This window comes from Colossoma macropomum, unplaced genomic scaffold, assembly GCF_904425465.1.
Source record: "Colossoma macropomum unplaced genomic scaffold, Colossoma_macropomum, whole genome shotgun sequence".
Lineage (NCBI taxonomy): Eukaryota > Metazoa > Chordata > Actinopteri > Characiformes > Serrasalmidae > Colossoma > Colossoma macropomum.
Genome location: NW_023494789.1, coordinates 24,186,473 through 24,214,240, shown reverse-complemented (window position 1 = coordinate 24,214,240; position 27,768 = coordinate 24,186,473). Strand labels below are relative to the sequence as shown.

The 27,768-nt window shown below is 39.1% G+C and overlaps 1 protein-coding gene across 2 annotated transcripts in view; it reads right to left on the bottom strand.

Moving 5' to 3' along the window:
• Positions 1 to 9,103: 9,103 nt before the first annotated feature.
• Positions 9,104 to 27,768, bottom strand: part of palm3 (paralemmin 3) — a 57,485-nt gene continuing 38,820 nt past the window's right edge. For both annotated transcript variants that reach the window (XM_036570623.1, XM_036570624.1), the window contains exons 2-8: positions 26,955 to 27,006; positions 23,810 to 23,890; positions 20,715 to 20,833; positions 18,740 to 18,851; positions 15,011 to 15,032; positions 10,625 to 11,401; positions 9,104 to 9,745 (exon numbers count right to left, since the gene is read on the bottom strand). In XM_036570623.1, the coding sequence (XP_036426516.1) occupies positions 9,294 to 9,745; positions 10,625 to 11,401; positions 15,011 to 15,032; positions 18,740 to 18,851; positions 20,715 to 20,833; positions 23,810 to 23,890; positions 26,955 to 26,999 (1,608 nt within the window). In that variant the 5' untranslated portion in view covers positions 27,000 to 27,006 and the 3' untranslated portion in view covers positions 9,104 to 9,293. The remainder of the gene's footprint in view (positions 9,746 to 10,624; positions 11,402 to 15,010; positions 15,033 to 18,739; positions 18,852 to 20,714; positions 20,834 to 23,809; positions 23,891 to 26,954; positions 27,007 to 27,768) is intronic.

Below are 27,768 nucleotides of genomic sequence, written 5' to 3'. Positions count from 1 at the left end.
CATTCCATATGAAAACTCAGAAGACTCGTGTAGATTCACTGGTGGTTTTGGATAGTAAACAAAATGTCCATATTTGTGTTGTAGTCATGGCGACCCCTGGTTCCTATCACCACCACTGTAAAGAAATCTGAGTCAGTCAACTATTTCATACCTTTGTTTACAACTAATGAATTATGGGGGGATTATAACAATCACTGGACTTACTGACCAACTGAAGAGTTTTCCCAGTCATATAATGGCTTCAAACCTGTGTTGAGAATGCAAGGTGTCCTCATACTTTCCACAATTGAGTACAATTAGTGTTTATTTATTTGGACTGTTTTGAGTTCTTCTCTCTTTTCTCTCTGTTTACTTCTTCTCCCTCATTTCTGGCTGACCTGCTAATCACTCAGTGGGCCATGCATTGAGGTCTCAATGCTGGAATCCAAACGGCAGAGCAATTAACCCTAACGCTGTAAAACCAGACCAGCTATATAATAATAGTAATAATAATAATAATAATAATAATAATAATACATGTCATGGTGTTGTTTGCTTAAACAGCACTAGAATGAAAAATAAGATCGAATAAAGATAAATCTGCTAACTCCCTTGGGATTCTGGGTAACTTTACCCATTACTGTGCTCTTGCTCATCTTTTTGAGTTACACTTACATTTTCAATTAGATGGATTAGACAAACAGCCTGAGTCTAGATTGAATGATAGCAACTAATTGCAAGCAAGTTATTAATTATAACTATTAACTATTAATTATTTAAATACAAATAATGTCAGGGCTTTCAGTGTAGAGTCTAGAGTTATTACCACTTTGCTATATATTAAATTTATATTGTACGATTATTTAAATTTATTAATTGTGTACCTCATTGTACAGTCATGAAGTGTGAAAAAATGATAAAACATGACAAAAATGGAAATAAAAAATGGAAAGCTGTGAGGAGGGCTAATGAAGGAACGTGGGGAGAACAAGGTCATTCACCGTTCCCCACATTACCCTCACACCACAGACAAGCACAGAGATGGCTCGTGTCCAGGGCCTGGGACAGTGTCCTAATGTCCTAAATACTCATTTCTCATGCGATCAGACTCCCTAGTTTTCTGGACAAAGCTGGACAAATGAGCATTCAGTACTGAGGATCATCATTAAAGCCGTAATGAGGAGCTGCTTCTAACTGGCAGGAATGTTTCACAAAGCTACAATCCTGCAATCACTAATACTTTTTTGTATGAGTGTATATTTAGTATAACTATAATAACTATGTATTTAGTGCTGTTGTTACACTCAGCTCATGTCAGCTAATAAAAATCAGCCCTAAACATGTAAAAAACACAGCAAATAAAGGTAAAAATGGACAGAGGTTGGCGAAAACTAGCACAGGATTAGCTGACTAGCATTATTAGTTAATAAAATATAAATAAACATTAATGTATTTCACTTTTGTAGGACTGTCACCTTCGTATGGAGGGTAAAAGATATCCTTCTTGTGCTGTGTGGTTAGGAACGTTAAGCTCGAACCTGAAAGTTGTATTTATCTAAAATTCTAAAGTTAGCAGCTAGCTTAATTAGCTTAACCCAACTGTTCCTGTTGTGATGCTGTGGTTTTGCTTCATTTATTAATTTTCTATCTGACAAAAATCTGCCCTAAACATTCCAAAAATATAGCGATAAATGAATACATTAGCATGATGAGTAGCATTAGCTCACTAATATCTCATAAAATGCAAAGAAACATTAAAATGTGTCACTCAGAGGAACTTCACCTTCCCACAAACAACTCATATGTGTTTAAAAAGATAAAGCTAATAGTTAGCCTAGCTTAACTGTTTGTGTTGAGATGTTTCAGTTACTAAAATCTATATCTGCCCTAAACATTCTAAAAAATAGAGCAAAACCACACAAATACATTAAAACAAAATTAGCATGATTTATCTGCCCTCACAGAAGTCACATTTTTTTTTACATATGAGTAAACACATGTGGTCACATGTAAAAAGGTGTGATCACATGTTAAAACGTACAAGACATGTGATTACTTGTAAATACATTTTGTTTTTGTACTCTTCACATGTGAAATATGACTTTTCATATGACAATTATGATGTTCTAAAAAACAGCAAAAACAGACAAGTACATTAAACCAACATTTTCTGTAAATATAGGATTAATTGCTAAAGTTAGCAGTTAACACAACTGTTCCTCTTCAAAAAAGTGCTCAAAAAAAGAAAATAAAATCTGTATCCCTGGAAAGAACGTCTCCTAATTCTTGTTCTGTTAGCACGGTTAGAAACATTTAACCTGAACCTGAAAGAGCCACATTTATTTAAAAACCTAAAGCTAACGGTTTGCTTAACCTAGCTGTCCATGTTGAGATGCTTCAGAGTCACCTCAGTTTATAAGTTCATGTCTACCAAAAGTAAAAATACAGCAAAAAAAAAAAAGAGCATTAAAATGCAAATGCAAATGCATTAAACCAAAACTAGCATAAAGGATCTAGCATTAGCTGACTAGCATTGATTCAGCTCATTATTTGGAGGCAAAATAAATTGTGTGTTGCTCAGAAAAACTTCACCTTCAGGCCAAAAGATCAGTTCTTCATCTGTTGCTCATGAAAGCCTTCACCTGAGCCTGAAACAGCCCTATTTATCTAAAAAGCTAACGCTAACGTTAGTCCAGCTGTTTGTGTTAAGATACTAAAGCAACTTCAGTTGCTTACCTGCCATAAATCTGCCCTAAACATTTTAAACATAACAAAAAGGGACGAATGCTTTAAGCCAAAAGTATGATTGATGTAGGATTAGCTGACTAGCATTAACTAAATTCAGCTCACAAAACTGAAAAAAGACGTTTCACTGAACATCACCTTCGTTCTTCTGCATGGTGAGAAAAAGATTTTTTCTTCTATTGCACAGTTAGAAACATTTAAGCTGAACCTGGAAGAACCATATTTATTTAAGAAGCTAAAGCTACAGGTTAGCTTAACCTAGCTGTTCCTGTTGAGATGCTGCAGAGTCACTTCAGTTGTTAAGTTCATGTCTATGAGAAGCACTAACGTTAAACAATCTAAAAATACAACAAAAAGGCACAAATGTTTTAAGACAAAATCATGATAGATGTAGGATTAGCTGACTAAATTCAACTCACAATACTGAAAAAAGATGTTTTCACTGGGAGGAACATCACCTTCATACAAAAAGTAAGATTTATTTTACTGCTAGCGTGGTTAGAAGCATTTAACCTCAATTTCAAAGACATTTATTTAAAAGGCTAAAGTTAAAATGGTTAGCGTAGCCTAGCCGTTGGTTTGGAGATGCTGTAGCTGCAGACGGGTTGATGCTGATTGGATTGGGACACTGTTAATGCTTTGGACTCTGGACCTGCTATATTTACCTGCTAAGCTCAGAGCAGCAGCGCTGTTTGCAGGTGTTTTATGGCATAATGCTAATTACATAAGGAGCGGATTAGAGCCGTTTAATCAGCTTAGTGCCTGACCGCCATTGTCAGTGTGAGCAGGATCTGTTTTCCCATTGAGGAATTACACCGGAATTACTGTGTTCTTCTGCGAGGAGCAGCGTATGACCTCAATGCACGATTATTCAAACACTAAGGAATATCTACAGGCACAAATTAGCACCATGTAATATTAACAAAATATTAATATAGCGTTTACAGTACCATTCAAACACTTGGACTCTCTTCTCATGCTCATAACTGTTATTCAACACAGTGTAGACTGAAATGTAATAAACTGCACTCATACAAAAGATGGTTCTCTTTAGAACCTTTATACTTAAATGGTTTCTTTGCACTGTGAAATGTTTTTCAGACAGATGAATGATGTGTTATATGTTGTTCTATTTCGAACCTTTTTAAAAATGGTTCTATGTAGCACCAAAAAGGTTTCTGCTATTGTTTTGATGGTTCTACATGGTTCTATTTAGCACCAGAAAGGGTTCTTCTATTGTTACGATGGTTCTATATGGTTCAATATAGCACCAAAAAGCATTCTTCTATTGTTATGATGGTTCTTTATGGTTCTATATAGTGCCAAAAAGTGTTTTACTGTTTTTTGTGATGGTTCTATATGGTTATATAGGGCCAAAAAGTGTTTGCTATTATTATGATGGTACTAAACAGTTCTATATAGCTTCAGAAAGTGTTCTTCTATTGTGAAGTTGGTACTACACGGTTCTATATAGCACCAAAAAGCATTCTTCTATTGTTAAAATGGCTCTGTATGGTTCTATATGGTTCTATATAGCACCAAAAAGCATTCTTCTATTGTTATGATGATTCTATATGCTTCTATATAGGATCAAAAAGCGTTCTTCTATTGTTATGAAAGTTCTATATGGTTTGTTATAGCACCAAAAAGCGTTCTTCTATTGTTATGATAGTTCTGTATGGTTCTATTTAGCACCAAAAAGGGTTCTTCCATTGTTATGATGGTTCTGTATGGTTCTATGTTGCACCTATTATGCCTCAGAATGGAGAATCATTAGTGTGAGATTAAATTCTGAATTATTTTAACCAAATAATTATATTTTATTGGATAAAATGAATATCCTGATTGATCAATAAGTTTGTGAAATAACCTGCACTGAATAGGCTTTATTACACACACACATTATGTTACTAAGCCGCTTATTGTCCTGGGTCGCGGGGGGTGCTGTGAATAGATTTAAAAATAGTAATAATGCAGTACTGAATAGTACAGTACTGAATAATGCAGTACTGAATACTGAATATATTTTAAAAACAATAATAGTACAGTTCTTAATACAAACCTCTGTTGTTTCTAAAAGCACTACTGAGTTCTAGCACACACTAATACACACTAATACACGCTGAATACACACTGAAACACACTGAAGCAGTGCTGAGCTGCGCTGACGTGTTTAACGTGTGCATCACATCAACACAAAGTAAGCAAACCTTTAGTAACGGTGCTGATTTATTATATTAATGTGATGATAAGTGATAAATTTATTCCTGTAAATTCAGAGCACCACTGTTCCTCTGTTAGACTGTAACATAGAAAATAAAGCCCACCTGCTGTCGGGGTCCGGCTCGTCAGGCGAGAGAGTGAGCGAGCGAGAGAGAAAGAGTGAAAGAGCTGAAGACCAGTAGAGGATAATCACATACACAGAGGACAGCCCACTGACCTAACTCTCTCTCTTTCTCCCTGTACTCTCTCTCGCTCCTTCTCTCTCTCCCTCTCTTTCCCTGTATCCTTTCTTTCTCCCTGTACTCTCTCTCTCGTTCTCTCTCTCGCTCTCTCTCTCTCCCTCTTTCCCTGTACTTTCTCTTTCTCTCTCTCTCTCTCTCTCTCTCTCTCTCTCTCCCTCTCTTTCCCTGAGTCTGCACAAGTCTGCACATTTATGTTTTCCTATATATTAAACTCAGCAAATAAAATGAAAAACGCCATATTTAGAAGTTAGAAAATCAACAAAACATGCAGTTTGACCCGGAGAATTTTTGGTTGAAGGGGGGGAGGGGTCATGTATATTCATTCTGTAATATTTTGGTTCAGGTGTGTCAGCAGCATCACAGCCTCACCTTATTTACTACATTAACCTGCAGCACAGATGAAAATATCAATATAATAAACAGGAGGATTTCTGACTTCCCATTCCACCAAATTTTAGTGCAATTACTATTTATTTGCTGTGACATATTTTATATAAAATATGTTTAATTCAGTAATTTACACTTACAAATAAAATAATTGCACTTATAAAATCAACAAAAATATATGTAATGCAATTTGACTAGGGGCGCTCAAACTTTTGCATACGGCTATATATATATATTAACTACAAACACACACACACACACACACACACACAAATACAGATACAATGTAAATAGAAAGATGGGACACTTTATTATTTTAACATTTTATACTTTTCAATCAAGCTAATTTCAATACAGTAAAACAACAACAGCTCTGGCCACTAGAGGCCGCCATAAACAGCCCATCTGTGACTGTACAGGTCAGATTACAGGCCTAAACATTTAAAATCTCAAAGTACAGAGTTCACTGACAGACAGACAGACGAACAGACTGACAGGGTGCTGAAAGAGTCGAATAGCTGATGACTTTTTACAATCATTCAGAATTTATTGATTAAATGTGCAGTTTTCAGATCTATGAATCACAATCTCATAATAACAGCAATAAACCATATTCATAGCCAAAGCCTCTTCAAAGGTTCTTTAGTAAAGGGAATGTTCTGTTTAGGACCAAGAGTTCTGTATAGAACCATTCGCATGCTTAAATGGTTCTGTGCATGGTGGAAAGGCTCTTTAGATTGATGGAGAATGTGTTGTTTTATAGCACCAAAAAGGGTTCTGCTATTGTGACATTGTCACGCTTCTAACAATAGCAGAATGCTTTTCGGTGCTATACAGAACCATTTTCAAAAAGTTCCGCATACAACACATCATCCATGCAAAGAACGATTTATGCATGCAAATTGTTCTATAAATAGCCATTTGATGCTTGTTAAAGGTTCTATAAAGAACCAAATACATCATGTTCTCCATCAACATGAAGAACCATTTCACCATGCAAAGAACCACTTACACATATAAATGGTTTTATATAGAACTCATGGTTCTAAACAGAACTGTTGTCTTTACTAAAGAACCCTTGAAGCACCAGTGCAACCACTGTAACATTCATAAACCTGTAACATTGAAATACAAAAGCACAGAGACACAAACAGGCACAGAGTCAGTTATAACCACTTCACCGTTCAGCATGATCAATCAGTCTATTAGAATGATAACGAAGGCACGCGGCTGCTGCGGGACAGACAAAGCTTTTATGGAAGGTAGTGTTGATTCGTGATTCCAGTGTTGACATCATGGCAACTGGAAAACCAGAAACACTGCAGATGTGCTCCAGTGTGTCGCCTCAATGAGTCACTGTAGGTCAGAAACTCGACTGAAATCAGAGGAGATTAGAAAGTTCAGTCACAGATCAGCTCCAGTGTGGAAGTGGGTTCTCATCTGGAGATCTGGGTTCTCGGAAAAATAAACTTCTACAGCAGGAGAAGGAATTCACACGCAGAGCCCTGAAATTATGGAACAATTTACTAATTCATATTAAAGGGCCCATATCATTCATTTTTTTCTGTTTTTCTGCTTTTCCACACTTTTAAAAAAGTGTATATGGTTCTATACAGCACCAAAAAGGGTTCTGCTATTGTTACAAGCTTGACATTGTCACAACAGCAGAACCTTTTTTGGTGCTACGTAGAACCATATACAACACATTCTCCATCAATCTGAAGATTTCACTATGCAGAGAAACACTCAAACACGCAAATGGTTCTATATAGAACCATTCCTTTTACTAAAGATCCTTTGGTGGGGCTAAACTGCTGTTGGCTGAATGGGCGGGGCTTTCCTTGGTTTTCCATGATATGGGCCCTTTAAAATGCAGATACTACTTTAAATCCAGTGTAAAATATGTGTTTTAGTGCAACTTGTAATTAACATACAATCATGTTTTATCGTGTTTATGTAATTTTATTACATTTTTTAGTCTTAATTTTTATATTTCTTCCTTTTTGTTATTTATGGGTCACTCCACGCAATCTCACCCAGCGCCTGTGTGGTCACATCGTGGACTTGATGTAAAAATTCAAGCATATCTGTAACTTCTTTAGATTTTATATTTTCCTTATAGGCTTAAAGGAATCATTGATGAAATTATGGTCAAAAAGGGCTGTAAGACATGTTTTTGAGCTCATTCTGTAGCTTTAAATACTCCATTAAATCAGAATAATAATTCTTGAGATATGACAGAAATGTAGAAAGTTAACACAAAACCTAAATTTTATAAAATAATTTTGAAAACTCATTTACATTTTGAAAATGAGAGATTTCACATTCTGTCATAAGAAACACAACCTTTAATGCATGAATGTGTTGTGTGAATGTGAAATACGTAAATATATGTGAATATTAGTGTGTTGTTGCATTTATACTTTCAGTTCAGATCATTTTTGCATATTTCAAGAATTAATATTTAAAATAAGTAAAATTAACCAGATAAAATTAATTAAAACTAGTACAAAATGTATAGAAACAGGTTAAACAGTCTGGCAACAATCACATAATGAGAAATATTAAATGTACTGACTAGATTTAAGATGTTTTTACTTGCTTATATATCATTTATTTTGCAATGTAGAATTATGAATTAAAGAAATAATAACTGAAATACTAAATGAAGCACAGATTTGAAATGCATTTGTGTGAGTTAAATTAAATGAAGATTCAATTAAATAAACAAGTTTCTTTACTTTTTTTCTTGGCGAGACCAGACAGGCCCTAAGAAAGTTGATATGGAAAAGCCCAAAAATAACCCAAATATATTTTCATTGTACACATATTAATCTGTTGAAATTAGATTTTTGATTATTGTGTAATAATATGATACTTTTTAAGCACAAAAAGCCTCAACGTAAACAGAGTGTACAGTAACGCGGTGATCATCTCAGTGAGTTACACATTCTGCCTCATCTGTCACTGTCTTTGTTTACGTTTCCTCATTAGAATTGACACCGTATATACGATAATCATTCTAAAGTGGGCTAAAGGGGAAATCCACAGATTTTCCAAAAAATCCTGCATAATTAAGTGGTTAAGATGTAAACAGAGTCATTCAGAGTGGTTTGGTGTGAAACGCTCTGTTCTAGAGAAACTTACTGAGTCAGAATTGTTCACGGTGGTGGTGATAGGAACCAGAAGTCCACCTATAAAAGGTCCTTCACAGAAGGATATTACATGAAATGGCTATAAATACACTACCTGATGTCTGAGACATTGTTTATGATAGTTTTGAGAAGACTTTGGTCTTAAACTCCATTCATGGTGGAGGGATACATAATATGCAGGGCGCTATGAGACAAAATAATCCCCAAAGAAAACTTATTATTTCAGATTTTTTCGCTATTTTCCCATCATCAACATTCCATATAAACTCAGAAGACACGTGTAGGTTCACTGGTGGTTTTGGATAGTAAATAAAATGTCTATATTTGTGTTGTAGTCATGGCAACCCCTGGTTCCTATCAGCACCACTGTAAAGAAATTTGAACCATTTCACATCAAACTACTCTGAATCACTCTGTTTACATCTCAGAAATTTTAAAAAACATCAGTGGAGTTCCCCAACTAGAACTCAGTAGATCAGAACTAGAACTCAGTAGATCAGCAGTAGGGGGGTCAGAAGAAGATGAGACAGTGACTCAGGAGGCAAAAATCACATGACTGACATCACATGAGTGAGCAGCACTGGCAGGTTTTCCTCTTCGGGGCGACAGCGTCCTCGGCCCGGTTTGGACTGGCCGCGTCAGTCAGCGGTGAGGCTTTAGAGGCCAGCAGCGGCTGCTCCTCCACCAGCTGACCGTCGGCCAGCTGCTTCCGGCTGGACTCCTCTGCTGCTCCATCCAGGGGAACGTCCTGGAACTGACCCGGTGAGGACGGAGCGGGGGTTTCGGAGTTTGAGAAGGACACTGCTGGGTTTAGCACCTCCTGCTGGATGGTTTCAGTGTTTGGAGCTGCGCTGGACTGTGCTGGAGCCTCTACAGTGCCCTCTACTGTTTCTCTGTGGAGCTGTGGCTCAGAGGACGTCGGCTCCTCCAGAACTTCCTGCTCTACGACTCCTTCTGCTGCACTTTCCTCCACTAGAGGGGTTGTGATCTCAGCACTGGTATCTGCACAGGAATCTGTCAGAGGTAGAAATAAAGGAATTATAACTAATCTCATTACAGTTAATGGTACTTTTATTGAACATAATTAAAGACTAATTCTATTCATTTCTAATAACTGTATTCAACTTAGCTTTTTGAATTTTAGAACTTAGTCAGCAGCTAGCTGGCTAGCTAATCTTAGCTAAATACCTATGATATTATTTCACTATTTCCTTTTTATCTTATTTTGTAATAACAAGCAGAGCAGCTCTTTATTAAACTTCAACCTGTCTAGACAATTTAGTTAGTGAATAAACAGCTAAAATTCAAGGCGTAGGCTTTGTTAGTGTAGATAGCTAACAAAGTGAAAACTTTCTGTGAGGAAATCAACTCAAAGTTAATTACTTCAGTAGTTTTTAGATATATTGTCACATTTTCCCGGCTTGGGACTTTTTCCCACAAGAGCCTACATTTTTAATATATTTTATTTTCTCTCTGAGGTTCACTTGAGCTGTTTGCAAGGTTTTATTAAAACAAAAAATGTCATAATTCATTTCTACATGATCATTTTCCAACCTCTCGCCATCCCTCACAAACAGGCATTTTTTGTTACTGTGCCTTTAAGACTGATATATGTAAATGAGCTCTTGGTGGAGCTAAACTGCTGTAGTCTGAATGGGTGGGTATAAACCGCTATAAGCTGAATGGGTGGGGCTTAACTGCTGTAAGCAGAATGGGTGGGGCTTAACTGCTGTATGTAGTATGGGAAAAGCTAAACTGCTGTAGGCTGAATGGCCAGACAATTTACAATTACTGTTATTCCCACTGAGGAATATTTGGTTTTCCATCATATGGGCCCTTTAATGTTTTTAGTTGTACTGAAGTGAATGATCACTACAGTAGCAGTGCTCTTACCTAAGTGGGGGTTTTCAGTGCTCTTTTCACTTGTGGTATCTGCACTGGTATCTCCATTGATATCTGTGTTGCTCACTGCAATAGCTTCTTCGCTGCTATCAGCGTTAGCATCTGCCTTGATATCCCCATAAGCATCTGTACTGGTATCCCCATTAGCATTTGCGCTGGTATCCCTGTTAGCATCTGCCCTGGTATCCCCATTAGCATCTGCACTGGTATCCCCATTAGCGTTTGCGCTGGTATCCCCATTAGCATCTGCACTGGTATCCCCCTTAGCGTCTGCACTGGTATCCCCATTAGCATCTGAGGTGGTTTCTTCGTTAGCGTCTGTGTTGTTTTCTGTTGTTTTTTCTTCTCCCTCTGTAACAGCAGCGTGTGCAGTGTGATCATCGTCTTCAGCAGAACCTTCTAGATGATTCTCAACTCCTTGTGTTTCTGCCTCCTCCTCTGCCGGTTCTACGTTCTCTCCTGGTTCCTTGGCTGGTGTCTCCTCCTCCGTGGAAGCTTCCGGAATCACCTCTCCCTCATCGGTGATGATCACTCTCTCCGCTCGGATGATTGTGCTGTCGTCGTCACTCACGCCCTGTCCAGGCTCCGCCTCTGAGAAACCCAGGAAGGTCAGAGTGACTGGGCCCTCGGTTAGCCCGTTAGCGTGCACTAAGCCATCCTGCACAGGGGCACTGTGGGGCTTCTCCTCCTCCATGGTGCCGTTGGTGAGAGATGGAGCGTTTGGAGTGACTGCAGTTTCCTCTGGAATGTCGTTGACCACCGAGTGACCTACAGACAAATTATACACAGATCAGGAGTCACATGATTCTTTAGTGTTCGATAAAATTCACTACAATTTTTAAAGCAGTAGTTTGGCCACAAGTTTCCCCATCTTACTCCAAATATAGTCAGTCAGCCAAGACATGTTTGGTGTCTGAAGTTTGCTTTTTTAGTTTTACCACTGGAGCTACGAGGCTAATGTAGCTAAAATGAAATGGAGGTTTATGTATTAGCATAATCAGCATGGTGCTAGCTGCATGCCTATTAATCATCTTAAACTCTGTCGAGTTGTTAAATCTATAATAGACAAAAACTATTTCCTTTTACTTTTTAATTTTATATAGTCATTTTTAGAATAATAAACACTGCAGCTATTTATTAAACGAATCCGGTGGTTAACAAATTTAGCTATTATAAGTCCAAGCTAATGGGTTCCTGGAGAAAGTTCTATATACATACAATGGTATTTATTTGTTTGTTTGTTTTTAAATCAGACACTGCAAGAAATGGTGTCTTGGCAATTTAAATGATCTGAAAACCAGTCTATTCATCTAATACTTCTCATTTTGAGATTGTTGTAAGCTTATCATAAGATTATTTAACTTATTTCTAGACATTTTAACTTGCTTTTAGTGATTCTAGTGAGTCAGATTATCTCACTATGCTGCCAGATCACTTAAGGCAAATAAGTTAAATAATCTTATAATAAGCTTACAACAATCTCAAAATGAGAAATATTAGATGTATAGACTAGATCAAAGACCATTTCACTTGCTAAGAGACTATATTTTGCAGTGCAGCTGGTGTTTGTGTGTTTTAGCTGACGAGGTGGTGAGTGAACTCTTACCGAATGAAGGAGTGATAAAGAAGGAGCTGCAGGAGAAACACAGGCAGCAGAAAAGACAGAGGAGAGAACATGAGAGAACATGAGTAAAGGAGAAGGAAGATAAGAGGAGAGCGGTAGATGGAAATAACACAACAATCTCAGTGAAAATCTCCCTAGTTTTTACTGAAGCACCTCTTAGACCTGGCTTGTAACTCACTCACTCATATTTAAAACATTCTCCAGCAGGGGGCACTATTTGCACTCTAGTACCTTTTGATACTTCATTAGTGCTTTGCATCCATGACAGTGCATGGACTTGTTTTAAAGGGGCCATATTTCACATTTTTCTTGTATTTTATCTTTTTTTTTACAGACACAGGGACCCTAAATCTGCTCTTTTCTCTAATAAGGTTAATCTTGTTCTTGCAGGTAAACATGTACTAAGTTCACCCTTTAAGTAATGTTCCAGTGACCAATAAATGACCGATATATTTCACCATATTTTTCTCTGGGCGGAGAAGCTTAGTGAGCTAAAGCTAACTGAGCACAACCAAAGCTAGGGAGCTAGCCCACCTGTCTGTAGGTACCTGTCGCCCGTTCACTCGATTATCCAACACTTATCCAACATTATCCAACAATTGTTCACTGATCTGTTCCTTCATTCGTTGCTTCGTCTGTCCATCCAGTTAGCATCACATAAAAGCTGGATAATGAAGTTAGTTCTGTATGGGGGTGAAGCAGGCTAGGAGTGTTGGACAGACATCTGTTAATCAAACTGCTCATTAGCCACAGTTCTCAGATAGAGCTGATGAGCGATTTTTTATGTTCTATCATATGTACCATACTTATATATAATATTTTTCATTCAAGCTTTCACTCTGTTCACTTTTCTTCATCTCTCATAAATAAACAGGCAGTTTTCCATGATTTTAAACCAGTATATATCTGCAGTGTCTATAGTAATGTCACTGTAATGTAATAGCAAAACCAGGGAATAGAAAACACCTCCATTTATTTTATATATACTTACATATATATACAATAATTGTCTGATTGTGCACTTTCATTTGAAACTGCCAATGATATTCACCCCTGATGTCACCCCTCACTAAAATGTGATGTAGAGTCTCCTCCCTCCGGTGTTACCTTTTTTGTTTTGTTTTGTTTTTTGGCCACACAACATGTTGTTATTATTATTTGGAAGTGTGGTAACTGTCCAGGCCCGGATCATCAAGTTATGGGCCCCTGGGCACAAATGTTTGGTGGGCCCTGATCTGGCTACCTTTTTTGGGTGATAGCTGCTTTATACAGAGCTGCCCAGCTGTGGTTTGGGGTATGTATTTAACCCTCTCTCGATTTGTTAAAATCTTCTTAAACTCCCCTTTCAAGGCTCTTCATATAAGTTGATACTCACATGTTTCATATCAAAATGCTCCGTTATCTTCATCACTACTTTCCAAAACCGCTGCAGCAACTTCAGCAGCTGTAAACTCTCTGCACCATTTCTCATGTGTCTCTGATGTGAACTGAATGAATTATGTGGGGTTTCCAGTTTAATGGGTCAGTCCTTAGTGATTTCCTGATTGTCCATTGGTCAGTTTCACACAGAATGTAGACGGACACACAAATCCACCAGTTCTACATGGTGAGAGGCAGATGATGTGTATCTCAGCCCCTCTTCATAGCATCATAACTCCAGATGTGAGTCACATACGATTTTGTGATAAGATGGAATGTAAAGGGCGACTACAGATTCAGGAAATGTTTGAACTGTATTTCTGTGCTGGATTATCACAAAGATACAGAAACATTGAATCTGGCGCACGGGCGAGTTCATGGACTCCAGAGGGTTAATAAAGTTTGTAACGGGTTACATTTCATCCCCACATTTAACATCAGTAGTCTTAATAACATCCCTTTCTTCTCCACTTCATAGAAGACTTTCTTTTCATCCCATCCCAAGTGGAATTGCAGAGCGATGCAACACATCAAAAACAGAAACAGGGCGTCTGTCAAAACCGGCACGGCGCATTACACTCTGTTGCTCACAGCTATTATGACTATATAGACATGCACTCAATAATCCGATCATAAGTTATCTGATTATCCTGATGGTCATGTATACAGCACACTCTGATTTCTTAGATCGGAGTAAGGTCTAGAAATCTGATTAAGAAATCCAATAAAGAGAGCTGGATTTTAGCTCAGTAATCAGATTTCTTAGTGCATTTAAACTCTTATTCTGATTTCTTTGAATTTCTCAGTCTTCACATGTGTGAGAACAGAGGGTGGCACCAGAAATAAGCAAGCAGCGAAACACTTTTTGAGCGATGCTGAAACCGACTACATGCTTCACAAAATGAAGGATTTAAATATTATTCATCTTCTAGATGATGTATGTTCATATTTTCAGGTTAAGTGGCGCAATGTTTAAAAAATAAAGCCACATCCTGAGTTTCATGTTACGAATTTCATGTTATGTCTGACTCATGTAGACCCGTAGTTTCTTCATTATTTGATTACCCAAGAGCATGTAAACATGTTGATCAGATTACTGACAAAGTCTGATTTTCTGCAATTATTGGATTATTAAGTGTATGTTAACGCACTCAGTGATTATAATGGAAGTGTTTTGGTTTTGTTGTTTGCATTGCTTGCTGTTAGGACATGATGTCCATTCATTTTTACCGCTTTGCTTTTTTCACTTGTAAAGTTACCACCACAGATGAAGAACGAGAGCAGACGGCAGGTGAGACAGAGGGCAGGTGAGTGAACAGGTGTGCCACACTTACCTGCTGTCGCTGCAGTGTCTCCCTGTGGGACAGAGAGAGAGAGAGAGAGAGACGGTCAGCAGGTGGTCACAAACAGGGACGTTCTCCCTCTTTGATTAGCTGATTAAAACCAACTATACTAGAGTTCACTGCAGGAGTACACACTTAAAGAAGCCAATCAGATTTTGGAATTTTAATGGTTTATTGATTAATTTTTTTATTTTTAAATTTACTATGATTCTTATTACTTTTTAGCATTTGTTATGTTTTTAATATTTAACCTCTCAATCCCTGATCTCTGTATTGGCTCGGCTACATTGTAAACGAGGGTCTACCTCAGTGTACAGTGTACAGTGTACAGTGAGTTTAAATCAAGGTTGATTGACTTATCAAACTGGAATTCCAATTTTATAACAGAAGATTAAGTAAATACTAGTTAGTAGGTTAGTTGATTATAGAAATAGCTGCAGCTCTGACAGATGTAGCATGAATAGCCTACAATAGTGTAGACGTGTTCTAATAGTTCACACCCATTCACAGTTTCCTCAGTCTCGCGCACACACACACATTGTAACAGCCTTTCACTACCGTTCTGCTCTCTTATCACACTTGTTTTGTTAGTGATAAGATCAGTAACAGTCTTTCTCTAACATTTCCTCAGAGCTCCAGCCGGTTCTCTGAGTTAAGTTCAGAAAAACACTCACTGATCTCCCATTGATCAAAGATACAGACTGGTAATCAATCCCAAGTCCTTGTTGAGACAGTGTTTAAAGTGGTGATAATCCACCTGGGGGAGCCAGGGAGTCAGCACTGACATTTCACTGTGAGACATACAGTTAAACATTTAGACTGTCTGCAGACTGAGAGATTTACGACATACAGTAGATACAGCAGTTTGTTTCTTTATACTGCCACATGACTGGCACTCTGTCCCTAATGCCCGTATAAGTGTCACTGTGGGTCTGATGCCCGTATAGGTGGCATTTTTGGGCCTGATGCCCATATGAGTTGCACTCTGTCCCTGGTGCCCATATAAGTGGCAATCTGTCCCTGGAGCCCATATAAGTGGCATTGTGGGCCTGATGCCCATTTGAGTTGCACTCTGTCCCTGGTGCCCATATAAGTGGTGTTGTGGGCCTGATGCCCATTTGAGTTGCACTCTGTCCCTGGTGCCCATATAAGTAGCATTGTGCGCCTGATACCCATATAAGTGGGATTGTGGGCATGATGACCATATGAGTGAGTGGCACTATGGGTCTGATGCCCACACAAGTGGCATTGTGTCGGTGATGCCTATATGACTGGCACAGTGTACCTGATGCCCACAGAAGTGGTACTGTGAGCCTGAAACATGTATGAGCGGCATCATATGAATATCAAGTCAAGTCAAGTCAAGTCAAGTCAGCTTTACTGTCAATACTACAATATGTACAGGACATACAAAGTAGGGAGAGAGTTCAGCATCCTGATAGCCTGGTGGATGAAGCTGTCCCCCAGTCTGCTGGTCCTGGCCCGGAGACTCCGCAGTCTCCTCCCTGATGGCAGCAGGCTGAAGAAGCTGTGTAGTGGGTGAGTGGGATCACCTGCCATGCAGAGGGCTTTTTGGGTGAGACGGGAGCTGTGTATCTCTTGGAGGGAGGGGAGGGACCAACGATCTTCTCAGCTGCTCTCACGATGTGCTGGAGTGTCTTGCGGCAGGACACGGTGCAGGCACCATACCACACGGTGATGCAGCTGGTCAGGATGCTCTCGATGGTACCTCTGTAGAAGGTGCACATGATGGGGGCTGGGGCTCTGGCTCTTCTCAGTTTGCGGAGAAAGTAGAGTCACCGTGTGCCCGATGCCCATATGAGTGGCACTATGTAAATGATGCCCATATAAATAGCAGTATGATTCTAACATTCATATGAGCTGTACCTGATGCCCATGTAAGTGGCACTGAGGCTGATGCCCATATGACTGGCACAGTGTACTCGATGCCCATACAAGTGGCGCTGTATAAATGCTACTGTATGCCTGATGCTCATATGAGTGGACTGAGAGTCAGATGCCCAAATAGGTGGCACTGTGTAGGTGATGCCCTTTCAAGTGGCACTGTGTACCTGATTCCCATGCAGTTGACACTATGAGTGTGATGTCCATGAGTGGCACTGTGTATGCTGCCCATATGATTGGTATTGTGTGCCTTATGCCCAAGTGACACTAGATGAATGATGCCATGTACCTGATGCCTATTTTAATGCCACTATGTGCTTGATGCCCATATGAGGGGCACAGTGTGCCTGATGCTCACAGCAAGTCTGATGCCCACATGAGTGGCACAATAAGACTGCCATGGTGTGTCTGACACTCATATGAATTCCACCACAAACTTGATGCCCGTATGATTGGCACTGAGTACCTAGTGTGTCTAACGTCTTTGAGACCGGAGTAACAGAGCCTGAGTAAACAGCATCTCCTAAACCTGTTTGTGCTGAATTGTCAGCGCAGAATAAATGTTTATCTATGATTTGCATTCTGAGCTACTGCTTCCTGTGGCTGACTGTCAGCAGAGAGAGTCTTTAAGTGCGTGTATGATTGAGGCGGCCTTGGCTGCGGGCGCTGTACAGGGTTACTGTGAACAGATAAGTCGCCTCCGCAACATTCCCTCTCCTTCCCAGAGCTCGCAGCGCAGCGCCAGTGAACCCACAGGGGGATTAGAGGACAGAGCGAGGAGGGGAAGCAGGGAATTTAACATGAAAAACAGAAAGCAAAACAAGAGTAGCCTGTTTTATTTACCATAAACATTTCTACTCATCATCATACCCAATAGGCACATAATATCATCTGTATCGTTATCATGATATTGCCCTATACTAAAGGTTGGCAACCCAAATGTTAAGAAGAGCCATTTTGTCCTTTCATTTTATTAAAGTAACGTTTTACCATCTTGGCTGTAAATATGTCTCAGTATGTGCTAATGTCCTAGTATAGACTAAAAAATATAATATAAATGAAAACACAGACTCATTCACCAGCTTCTTATACATATTTTCCCGTTCCACCTTAAATGGTGCCTGAGGTGCCAGAATGTAACTGCTGCACCATTTAAGGCGGAACGGAACAATTCAAACGAGAAGCTGGCAAATGAGACTTGTTAGTGTTTGACAGTTTCTCATCGCAGATTAAACGTATCAGGGAACCAGCTGGAGTGATTATAAACACAAATAAATCTATTCACCTCCAAATTATTGATGTTCATCTTAAATCTTTCTCTTTGCCTTTTTGTTAGCTACTATCTACATATGACTGTTGTCTGTGTTGCTATGGTCCAGCAGTTTGCGCTGATCTTCAGAGTTAAAGGGTGAATTAGCAGTTATACATTAACTCCAGTGTTTAAGACCATTTATTGTTAAAACTGTGTTAGAATGATCAGCAGAGCTTTATTTTACAGCAAAGGATGATTATTTATTATTGCCTAAAGATCTAATTCTGGTATGTTCATCTTTAAGTACACTGTGCAGAGTGTCACCATCACAGTGTAGCAATCAATTCCGTCTGTATTGTGCAGCCCTAAAACTCAGTATTTTAGTTGTGTTGTTATAGGTACAGATGACTGCACTCATGCATATGCAAATGAATACTTCAGAAAAATTCTGCTTGTACATATTTGCATATGCAAAGGGAATAACTGATTTATTTTGTTTGTGTGTTTAATTAAAAACACTTACTCTGTGATATGAGTGCATATTTTAACAGTGCGTGTCTCACCTCTGTGTTGCTGTGGTGACCGGCATGAGACTGTGTTGAATCTGAACTGTTCTCAATCTGGTCCTGTAGCCTCTCCACCGCCTCGCCCAGCCGCTCCGTCTCACTCTGCAACCTGAACACATCGGACATCAGGAGTGAACAGGTCTTAATGCGATAAATCAATTTTGTGCAACTCCTTTAGCACTCAGAGCCCAGCTGGGTAACAGAGAATTATGGGTAGTGGGTAGTGAGCCCGTAGAGACACACTCCAACAGAGGTAATTAAAAACACCCTAGCATCCATCTGGGACACCCTAGCAGCCACTTTGGATGCCATAGCAACTGCCTAGCAATCACTTGGCATAACATAGCAACCACCTATTAACATCTGTGAGAAAATGGATGTGTGGGATGTTAAACAGTGAATCAAACTTATTTTAAAGTGATATTTAAGTTTTATTTATTACTCTCAGTACACAACAGTTCAGCCGGTGCTATCACGAGAAATATCAGTTTTTATCCTTTTATTTGGGTGATGATGGTGGGGAAATTGTGTAAATGTAATGAACTATTCCTTTAAGATGGAATATCTGCATTTTGATTATTTATTTCTTCTGTTCTGGACACTGATGGGGTCAGTTCTTTGGCGGTGTTAAAATCTCTGTTGGAAAAATTTACATCAAACACGTTTTTCTGTGGAATGTGTGACCGCTGCCAGGAAGACCGGAGTTTTCCTTTAAAGCCGTGTGTCTGTGCCCTCTGAAGCTTATTAACTCAGCATCGCTATCAGCCCCTAATTACAGCTTCAAACAGCATATTAGAGTACCAGCACCACTGCCAACTGTTCACAGTAATGACATTGTACTTGAGTCAGGCAGAGAGCCACACACTCTCTGAGTTCACTGAGTTTAGGGTCTGAGTTTAGGCTAGGTGTAGGGTGTAGGGCTTAGGGAGTAGGAAGTAGGAATTGAGTTTAGAGTCATTGTGTAGGGTTTAGGGGTCAGGGCCTAGGGATAGTGTGTAGGGTTAAAGATCAGGGTACAGAGTGCAGGAATTGGGTTTAGGGTTTAGAATTAGTGGGTAGGGTTTAAGGAACAGTGTGTACAATGCAAGATTTAGTGTGGTGGGTTTAAGAATTAGGCTTTAGAGATTTACAGAGAGTGTAAAGGGTATAACACTACTGTGTAGGGCTTAGATATAGTATGTAGGATGCAGGGTTTAGTGTGTAGGGTTTAGAGATTATGTGTAGGATGCAGGGTTTAGTGTGTAAGGTTTAGAGATTATGTGTAGGATGTAGGGTTTAGGGATAGTATACAGTATGTGTGGTTTAGTGTGTAAGATGTATGGTTTATTATGTAAGGCTTAGGGTTAGTGTGTAGGATGTAGGGTTCAGTGTGTAGGGTTTAGGTTTAAGTGTGTAGGATGTATGGTTTAGTGTATGTTTTAGGGTTCGTGTGTAGGATGTATGGTTTAGTGTGTATGGTTTAGCATTAGTGTGTAGGATGCATAGTTTAGTGTATAAGGTTTAGGGTTAATGTGTAGGACGTATAGTTTAGTGTGTAGGTTTTAGGGTTAGTGTGTAGGATGTAGGGTTTAATGTGTAAGGTTTAGGGCTAGTGTGCAGAATGTAGGGTTTAGTGTGTAGGTTTTAGAGTTAGTGTGCAGGATGTATGGTGTAGGGTCTAGGGTTAGTGTGTAGGATGTATGGTTTCGTGTGTATGTTTTAGGGTTAGTGTGTAGGATGTATAGTTTAGGGTGTAGGTTTTAGGATTAATGTGTAGGATTTAGGGTTAGTGTGTAGGATGTATAGTTTAGGGTGTAACGTTTAGGGTTAGTGTGTAGGATGTAGGGTTTAGTGTGTAGGATTTAGGGTTTGGAGTTAGTGTGTAATATTTAAGTTGTAGGGTTTTGAGAGTCAGGTTTAGGATCTAGAGTTTAAAGAGAGAGGGAGAGAGAGAGAGAGAGAGAGAGAGAGAGAGTGAGAGGTAAAGACTTACTTCTCTATGTGTGCTTCTATCTGCTGGGCCTTTGACCCCCAGAGAGGTGATCGGGGTCCTGCGGAGTCTGGAGAGGTGGGGGGACCTTCCATCAGCCACTGATCCCTTAGGGACTTTCTCTGAGAGAGAAAGAGAGAGAGAGAGTGAGAGAGTAATAAGTGTCATGAGTCATTTTTAGATGTGAAGCACTAGACTTAATCAACTCAGGCTCCAAGACTGTCCACAAGGGGGAGCTGTGTCCAGTATTTTTAGTGTGTTAGTGTTTAATCATAGAAAGGAAGGAAACCCACAACAGCAGGGGCTCGGTAATGCATATATGTTTTCCCTCATAAATGATGTATAAAGTAAAACATTTTGTGTAAGACTGTTTTTGCTAATGTGTTTAATGTCTCCGGACTTTTATCACCGCAATCTTATGCATATTTAGAGCTGCCATGTCTTTGGCCCTGCACAGTGTGAAGATCCACTGCAGCTGCTAATCTGCTAATCAGAGTAAAACGACCATGAATTGGAAAGTTTACAATGAAAACAAGCTCTCCCAGTACTGCAGAAAGTGAAAAGTCAACAAAGTTTCACCGCAGATGAGAACGTTTAATACAAACAGCTCCTTTTCCTGCAGATATGAACAAAAACAAACAGATAACTCCCCGAGACCGACTGACTATGACCCCTTCAAGGCAAAAAATTAAATTCTTCCAGGTTTATACTTACCTTAAATGTGCATGTTTGGTGTCTGAAGTTTGTTTCTTTAGTTTTAGCACTGGAGCTACAAGGCTAATGCAGCTAACATAGTAATAGAATTGTATGCCCCACCAATTAGGGTATAGTGTGTATGGTTTAGGGTTAGTGTGTATGATGCATAATTTAATGTGCATGTGTATAGTGGATTAGGGATTGGTTTAGAGATTGTGTGTAGGATGTATGATTTAGTGTGTATGGTTTAGGGTTAGTGTGTAGGATGTATGGTTTAGTGTGCAGGGTTTAGAGATTGTGAGTAGGATGTAGGGTTTAGTGTGCAGTTTAGCCAGCTTGTTATCAGTGCACAGTTCAAAAGCCAGTATTCATGATGGTATAGGGGGGCATTAGTGCACATGGCATGGATGACGTGCACATCTATGAAGGCACCATTAATGCTGAACGATATATACATGTTTTGGCAACATATGCTGCCATCCAGACAATGTCTTTTTCAGGGAAGGCCTTGCTTATTTCAGCAAGACAATGTAAAACCGCATTCTGTATGTATTACAACAGCATGGCTCCATATTAAAAGAGTCCAGGTGATAAAGTGGCCTGCCTGCAATGCAGACCTGGCACATTATGAAATGAAAAATATGCCAGAAGAGACCCCGAACTGTTGAGCAGCTAAAATCCTGTATTAAATAAGAATGAGAAAACATTTGACTTTCAAAACTACAGCAATTGGTCTCCTCAGTTCCCAAACACTTACAGAGTGCTGTTTGAAGAAGAGGTTTGGAATATGTTTTTGGCATTAAGTACAAAATTTTCATATGTATTTCAAAAAACAATAATATTGCTGAGCTTCAACATTTGATATGTTGCCTTTATAGTATTTTCCTTTAAAAATATTGTTTACATTATTTGGATATCATTGCATCCTATTTTTATTTACATTCTGCACAGCATCCCAAATTTTTGGAAATGGGATTGTATAAAATATATAATGAAAGTTGTTGTCCCCAGGAGTCGTGTCACTGGTGTTACTGCGTAACAAAAAAACTCTTATTTTGAAATAATAATCACACTGATGACATCACTTGACTTCCTTTTACCTATTTTCTGAAGATATATGAAGAAAAGCACATGGTAAGTCCACTGTGTCTTTTCGGTTATCAGAATCTTCTCATTTAGCTCATGATTTCCTTATTCTTAGGTAATTGTGAAAAAATAGAATACAAATGTATTAAATTACGTTTTAGTGGATATTCCATGATTGACAACATGTGGTTTGATGCTCTGTAGCAGCCATTCTGTACAATGCATTTTTCATGAAAAATGTCATTGGTGTTACTGTCTCTGTTATATGTAACACCAGTGACGATCAGTAACACCAGTACTGAAGTGTACGGAATACTGAAGTGTACAGAATACTGTGCTCTTACATTGAACATGTACTTGTACAGGAGTGCAGTAGCACTAGCGTAGAGGGGGTTTCTTGTGTTTTGATATTTATGTCCTAAACTGAAGGCCAAGCTCTGATAGTCAGAGTTCAGCACCAAAACACACACCCACAGAACAGTTTGTAGCCGCAGGAACCATCAGGAAGTGAAATAAAGGAACGGCAGTGTGGAGGAGAAACAATGGAGAGAGAGAGAGAGAGAGAGAGAGAGAGAGAGAGAGAGAGAGAGAGAGAGAGAGAGAGAGAGTCATTGTTTGAGGAGAGAAACTGATCCTGAACATCAGCTCCACAGCCTCAGGAAGGGTGTGTGTGTGTGGTGTTAAATCTCAGGAATGCAACAGTAAAACTGAAAGTAACTCTGACTCAGTGGAGAAAAATACAAAATTATTTTACTGTATTGTTTTTCTAAGCATTTTATCATCATCGCCAGCACTTAATAAAATTCATAGCAGCTATCAAAGGCAATTTCCATCTGTTTGGGGGTTGAATTCAGCATTTGTCAGACATGAAAACTCATAAACAGTGACAAGTTCAGAAACTGATCCCCTGTAGTGGCAGAAAAAAGAACATTGGAACCTAAAAAAAGAATGTTAAAACCTGATTACTTAGCTTTCTAATTGGAATTAGCTTAATTGTTAACATTAGAGAGCACTAGTTTCCTATACACTCTTACAAAAGACAGTTCTTTGAGGGTTCTTTAGTAAAGACAGTGGTTCTATATAGAACCATGAACACTCCTTGCGTGCTTAAATTGTTCACTGCATAGTAAAATGGTTCTTCAGATTGATGGAGAATGTGTTGGTTCTATCTAGCACCAAAAAGGGTTCTGCTATTGTGACGATGTTAAGCTTGTAACGATGTTGGAGCTGATAAAGTGGACGGTGAGTGTAAAGTGCTCAGTTTGTGTGTTTCTGAGTGTGGTGTGGTGTTTTTGTGATATGAATGTGTATGTTACCTTTTGCTGCTGTAGTCGTATTTTTTCGTCCTCCAGCGCTCGTTTGGCTCGGTCCTGCTCCTCCTGCAGCCGCCGCTTCTCCTGCACATACACACTATCAGCACTGCTGTATTCATCCGTACGTAGCAGCCAGTGTTGCAATAGTTATCCAAAATTGTACACGACTAATTATGGCTCACAAAGAGCTGTAATTAGTCGTGGCTCTATAAAATTTACTGCTGTAAACAGCAATCTCACTACTCATTACTCTACTTATGAGCTCTCCTCTAGAACACAAACACATCTGTACCAGCTATACAAACCCAACAGACCTTTCAGTGCTTGATTAGAAAGAATCAAATCAATATCTAATATCAATATGAGTGACACAAGTAATGTAACTCTTACTACTGTAATAGTGACTGTTAACTGTGATATATGCAGGAAAAAGTCATTCAAATTCTTGAATTTAATAAATGGATGAATGATCAGACTAATGAACAAATGGACAAACCGATGGACAGATGCACAGATAGTTCAGTTGTGCTGGCTAGCTACGCTTGCACTTGGTGGTAAGCTTTCTTGCAGTATGTTTCTCTGAAGCTATGTGGGCAGGGCAAATCACATCAGCCTTGTAATTGTTGAGGATACAGCTTACCTATGCATGACCCAAAATTAGAATGTATGCGGGGTTCCGCAAGGGACTGTCCTTGGCCCGATTTCATTTTCATTTTACACGCTCCGCCTGGAAAATGTGTCGTTTTAATGTATCTAAATGTCACTGCTCGTGTCTTAACAAGGACTAAAATATGGGATTGAATTACAACAGCACTGGCACCTGGATTGGATCTGGATATGCATTGGGTGCCTATAACTTTTAGGGTAAATTTTAAAAGTTTTGGTCTTAACATAGCAGGCAATGCACAAAGAAGAACCGGAATATGTTTCTGACTTATTCGTATTCAAATGCTAGACCTCTGAGGTCCTCGAGCCAGGGGTTCTTAAGGCTTATTTATACTTAACATTAAATGCGGTTACAGATACAGCGGAGCTTCTGTCTGTACTCCGCATCCATTTCGTCGTCCATATTTTTGAAGTTCTTTGAAAGCTTATGGATATGGAAACAGAGCAGTACCACCAGAAGCCATGAGGTGGCAGTGCGGCCAATAGTTCACGTGAAACATGATGCCAGTTTCCCTTATTGGTAATATTAGTGTAAAGAATTCTCCGTCCACACATCACAAAGTATTCACTGACCTTACTGACACCACAGTCTACAGCGCTGCCTCTTTCGTCTCTTTCATTGGTACAGTATTACGACCTCCTCCACCGCCGCCATGGTTGTAGCTGTCAAAAACTTTTGACTCTGAACTGCCCTTTAGTGGACATACTGCTAAACATCCACGCCAACGTAAAGGACGCATGAAAGTTTTTTAAGCACTTTTCTTTACCATGATATTTTAAAAAGACCGATTGGAGATTGTGAAACAGTAATATCACTCCGTCTGAGTGCGTCGAGCCCAGCAGTGTGTGTGGCTGTGCTGCTGGGGGTGTTTGATTACTGAGGGCGTGGAGGCTCTGGCTTCACCACACTGTACACACACTCAATTATTCAAACACCACAGACTGCACGCTCACAGCACATGCCACCCCAATGGCTTTGAACATTTTCAGTACAGAAATGTCCAGAAAACTGCAGGTCTGACCTACAGGAGCCACAAAATACCACTTATGAAGTGCTTTTACAAAACCATTTCTGAGGCTAAGATTAAGGTTAGGATTAGAAAGTTATCATCATATATTACTTACAAGCAGTACTGTGCAACATCAGAGACCTGGTCAAAAACACCATTAAGGACAAATAATTGCATCAAGAAAAAAGCAGACAACACATTTTTAGCAGAAAATTACTCAACAAGTAAATATAAATTCAGATGTTTCAGTGTCCACTCTTTACCTTTATTGCACACCAAAACATGGTAACATGTGAAATCATCTTAAATTTACTCAATATATCTAATATTTCTCAATTTGAGATCTTGGCGCGATGCTAGCCAGCGCAGGCATCTGTTTGCTGACGTAACAGAACTGGCAGTTAGCATTCTCCTCTGAGCACGTTCAGCCATCCAATGATGCTGGCAGTTTAAAAAGATGCGGTGGAGCTTCATAGGACTCGGAGGAAGACTGTGTTTGCCTCTTCTTCTTCTTATCATTATTATTATTATGAATACACTCTTAAAATGATCGTTCTTCAAGGGTTCTTTAATCAAGAAAAAGGTTCTATATAGAACCATGAACACCCAAAGAACCTTTTCATGATTAAAGGGTTCTTTGCATCATGAACAGTTATTCAGACTGATGGAGAATGTGCTATAGATGGTTCTATATACAACTTTTTTGAAAATTCTATTTAGCTTCAAAAAGGGTTCTTCTATTGTCAAATGCTTGACATAGTCATAATAGCAGAACCCTTTTTGGTGCTGTACAAAAACGTTTCTCAAAAAGGTTTTGGTATAGCAAAAAAGGAATCATTTCCTTTACTAAAGAACCTTTGAAGAGCCATCTTTTTTAAGAGTGTAGGTACTTACTCAACTAGATAATGTAGTTGAGACACACTATTACCTGTTAAAATGGAAAAATTCAGGGTGCTAATGTTTTTAATAGGAATACACTAATACTGGAATTCTGGACTGATGCTGATATCCGATATTTTTCATGTACACATCTGTCAAATGTAGAAACTGGGACTAAATCCAACTCTATCAACATTACAGACGAATATAGCCTCGATTTCTGTAGGGTTTCAAATGCAGTAACTCAGTGTCACCTAAACACTGAGCTACACAAATCATCACACCTAATCTCACAAATAAAAAAAAAGTTGCACTTAACAGCTGTTTAAACTGAGAAATAAATAAATAAAGGGAAAAGAATGGAAGCAATACATGAAAATAAATAAAAAAAAACAAATAATGTAATAAAGGTTTTTGTTAAATGTATGTTTTCTGCTTTTTTCCTGACAATACAAGATGAATGACTCATATTTAATGGCCATTTTTACTAGAAAGTAAATAAATGAAGGGTGGTCTCTCACACATGACTGTATATAACACATACGGGACATATTATTATTACGTATAGGCACATATGTGTATATAGTACATACCGCTATAGCCTGCAGCCTCTGCTGGTACTTCTCCGCTTCATCCATCCTGAATCTGTGGGTGAAAAAGCAGGTCAGTGTGAGGACACTCTGATCGGACTGTTAATGAAGAATTATTGCAGCTACATCATTACACTGCTGCACTCTCATTTCACGCCATGTTCAATCTTTATAAATCTGCTGCACATTAGCATTTCGTTTAGCCCCGGTCAGCCCGGCTCGCGCAGCAGATCACTGTCACAGCGATGTGATGAATTAAGGAAGAGCGTTCAGCCCAAAACCAGAAAATATTTTTCATGTACATAAATGCAGAAACTAGTTTTTAGCTATGCTAGCGTACTTTAGTTTATAGATAACATTGAGTCACACAGTGTCACAAACCACATAATCAAGTCTATTAGAGATACTGAACATCTCCACATGCTTTGACACAAGTGTGATGCTCATTGGTGGGCTATTAGCTTCCATTACTTCTTAACTACATTAGCCTCGTAGCTCCAGCGCTAAAACTACAGAAGACACCAAACACATTTTGGCTGATCAACTGCATTTAAATAAAGGCAGGTGGAGTTTGGGTCAAACTATCATTTTAACATGAAGAGGGTGAAGCATCACGCCCACAGAAGTCCTATTCACTCCTGTTTCTCTCTCTCCAGTAGAGCTGATGCTTTCTGGAACGCCGTCACAGCCAGAAATCTCCCACAGCGGTGTAAACACCACCCACACAAACTCTACAGCTCCATTCAGACCGAGCAGCGGACACAGCAGGACCCGCTCTATATATACCACAGTACACTGACAATGTACACTGCTGACT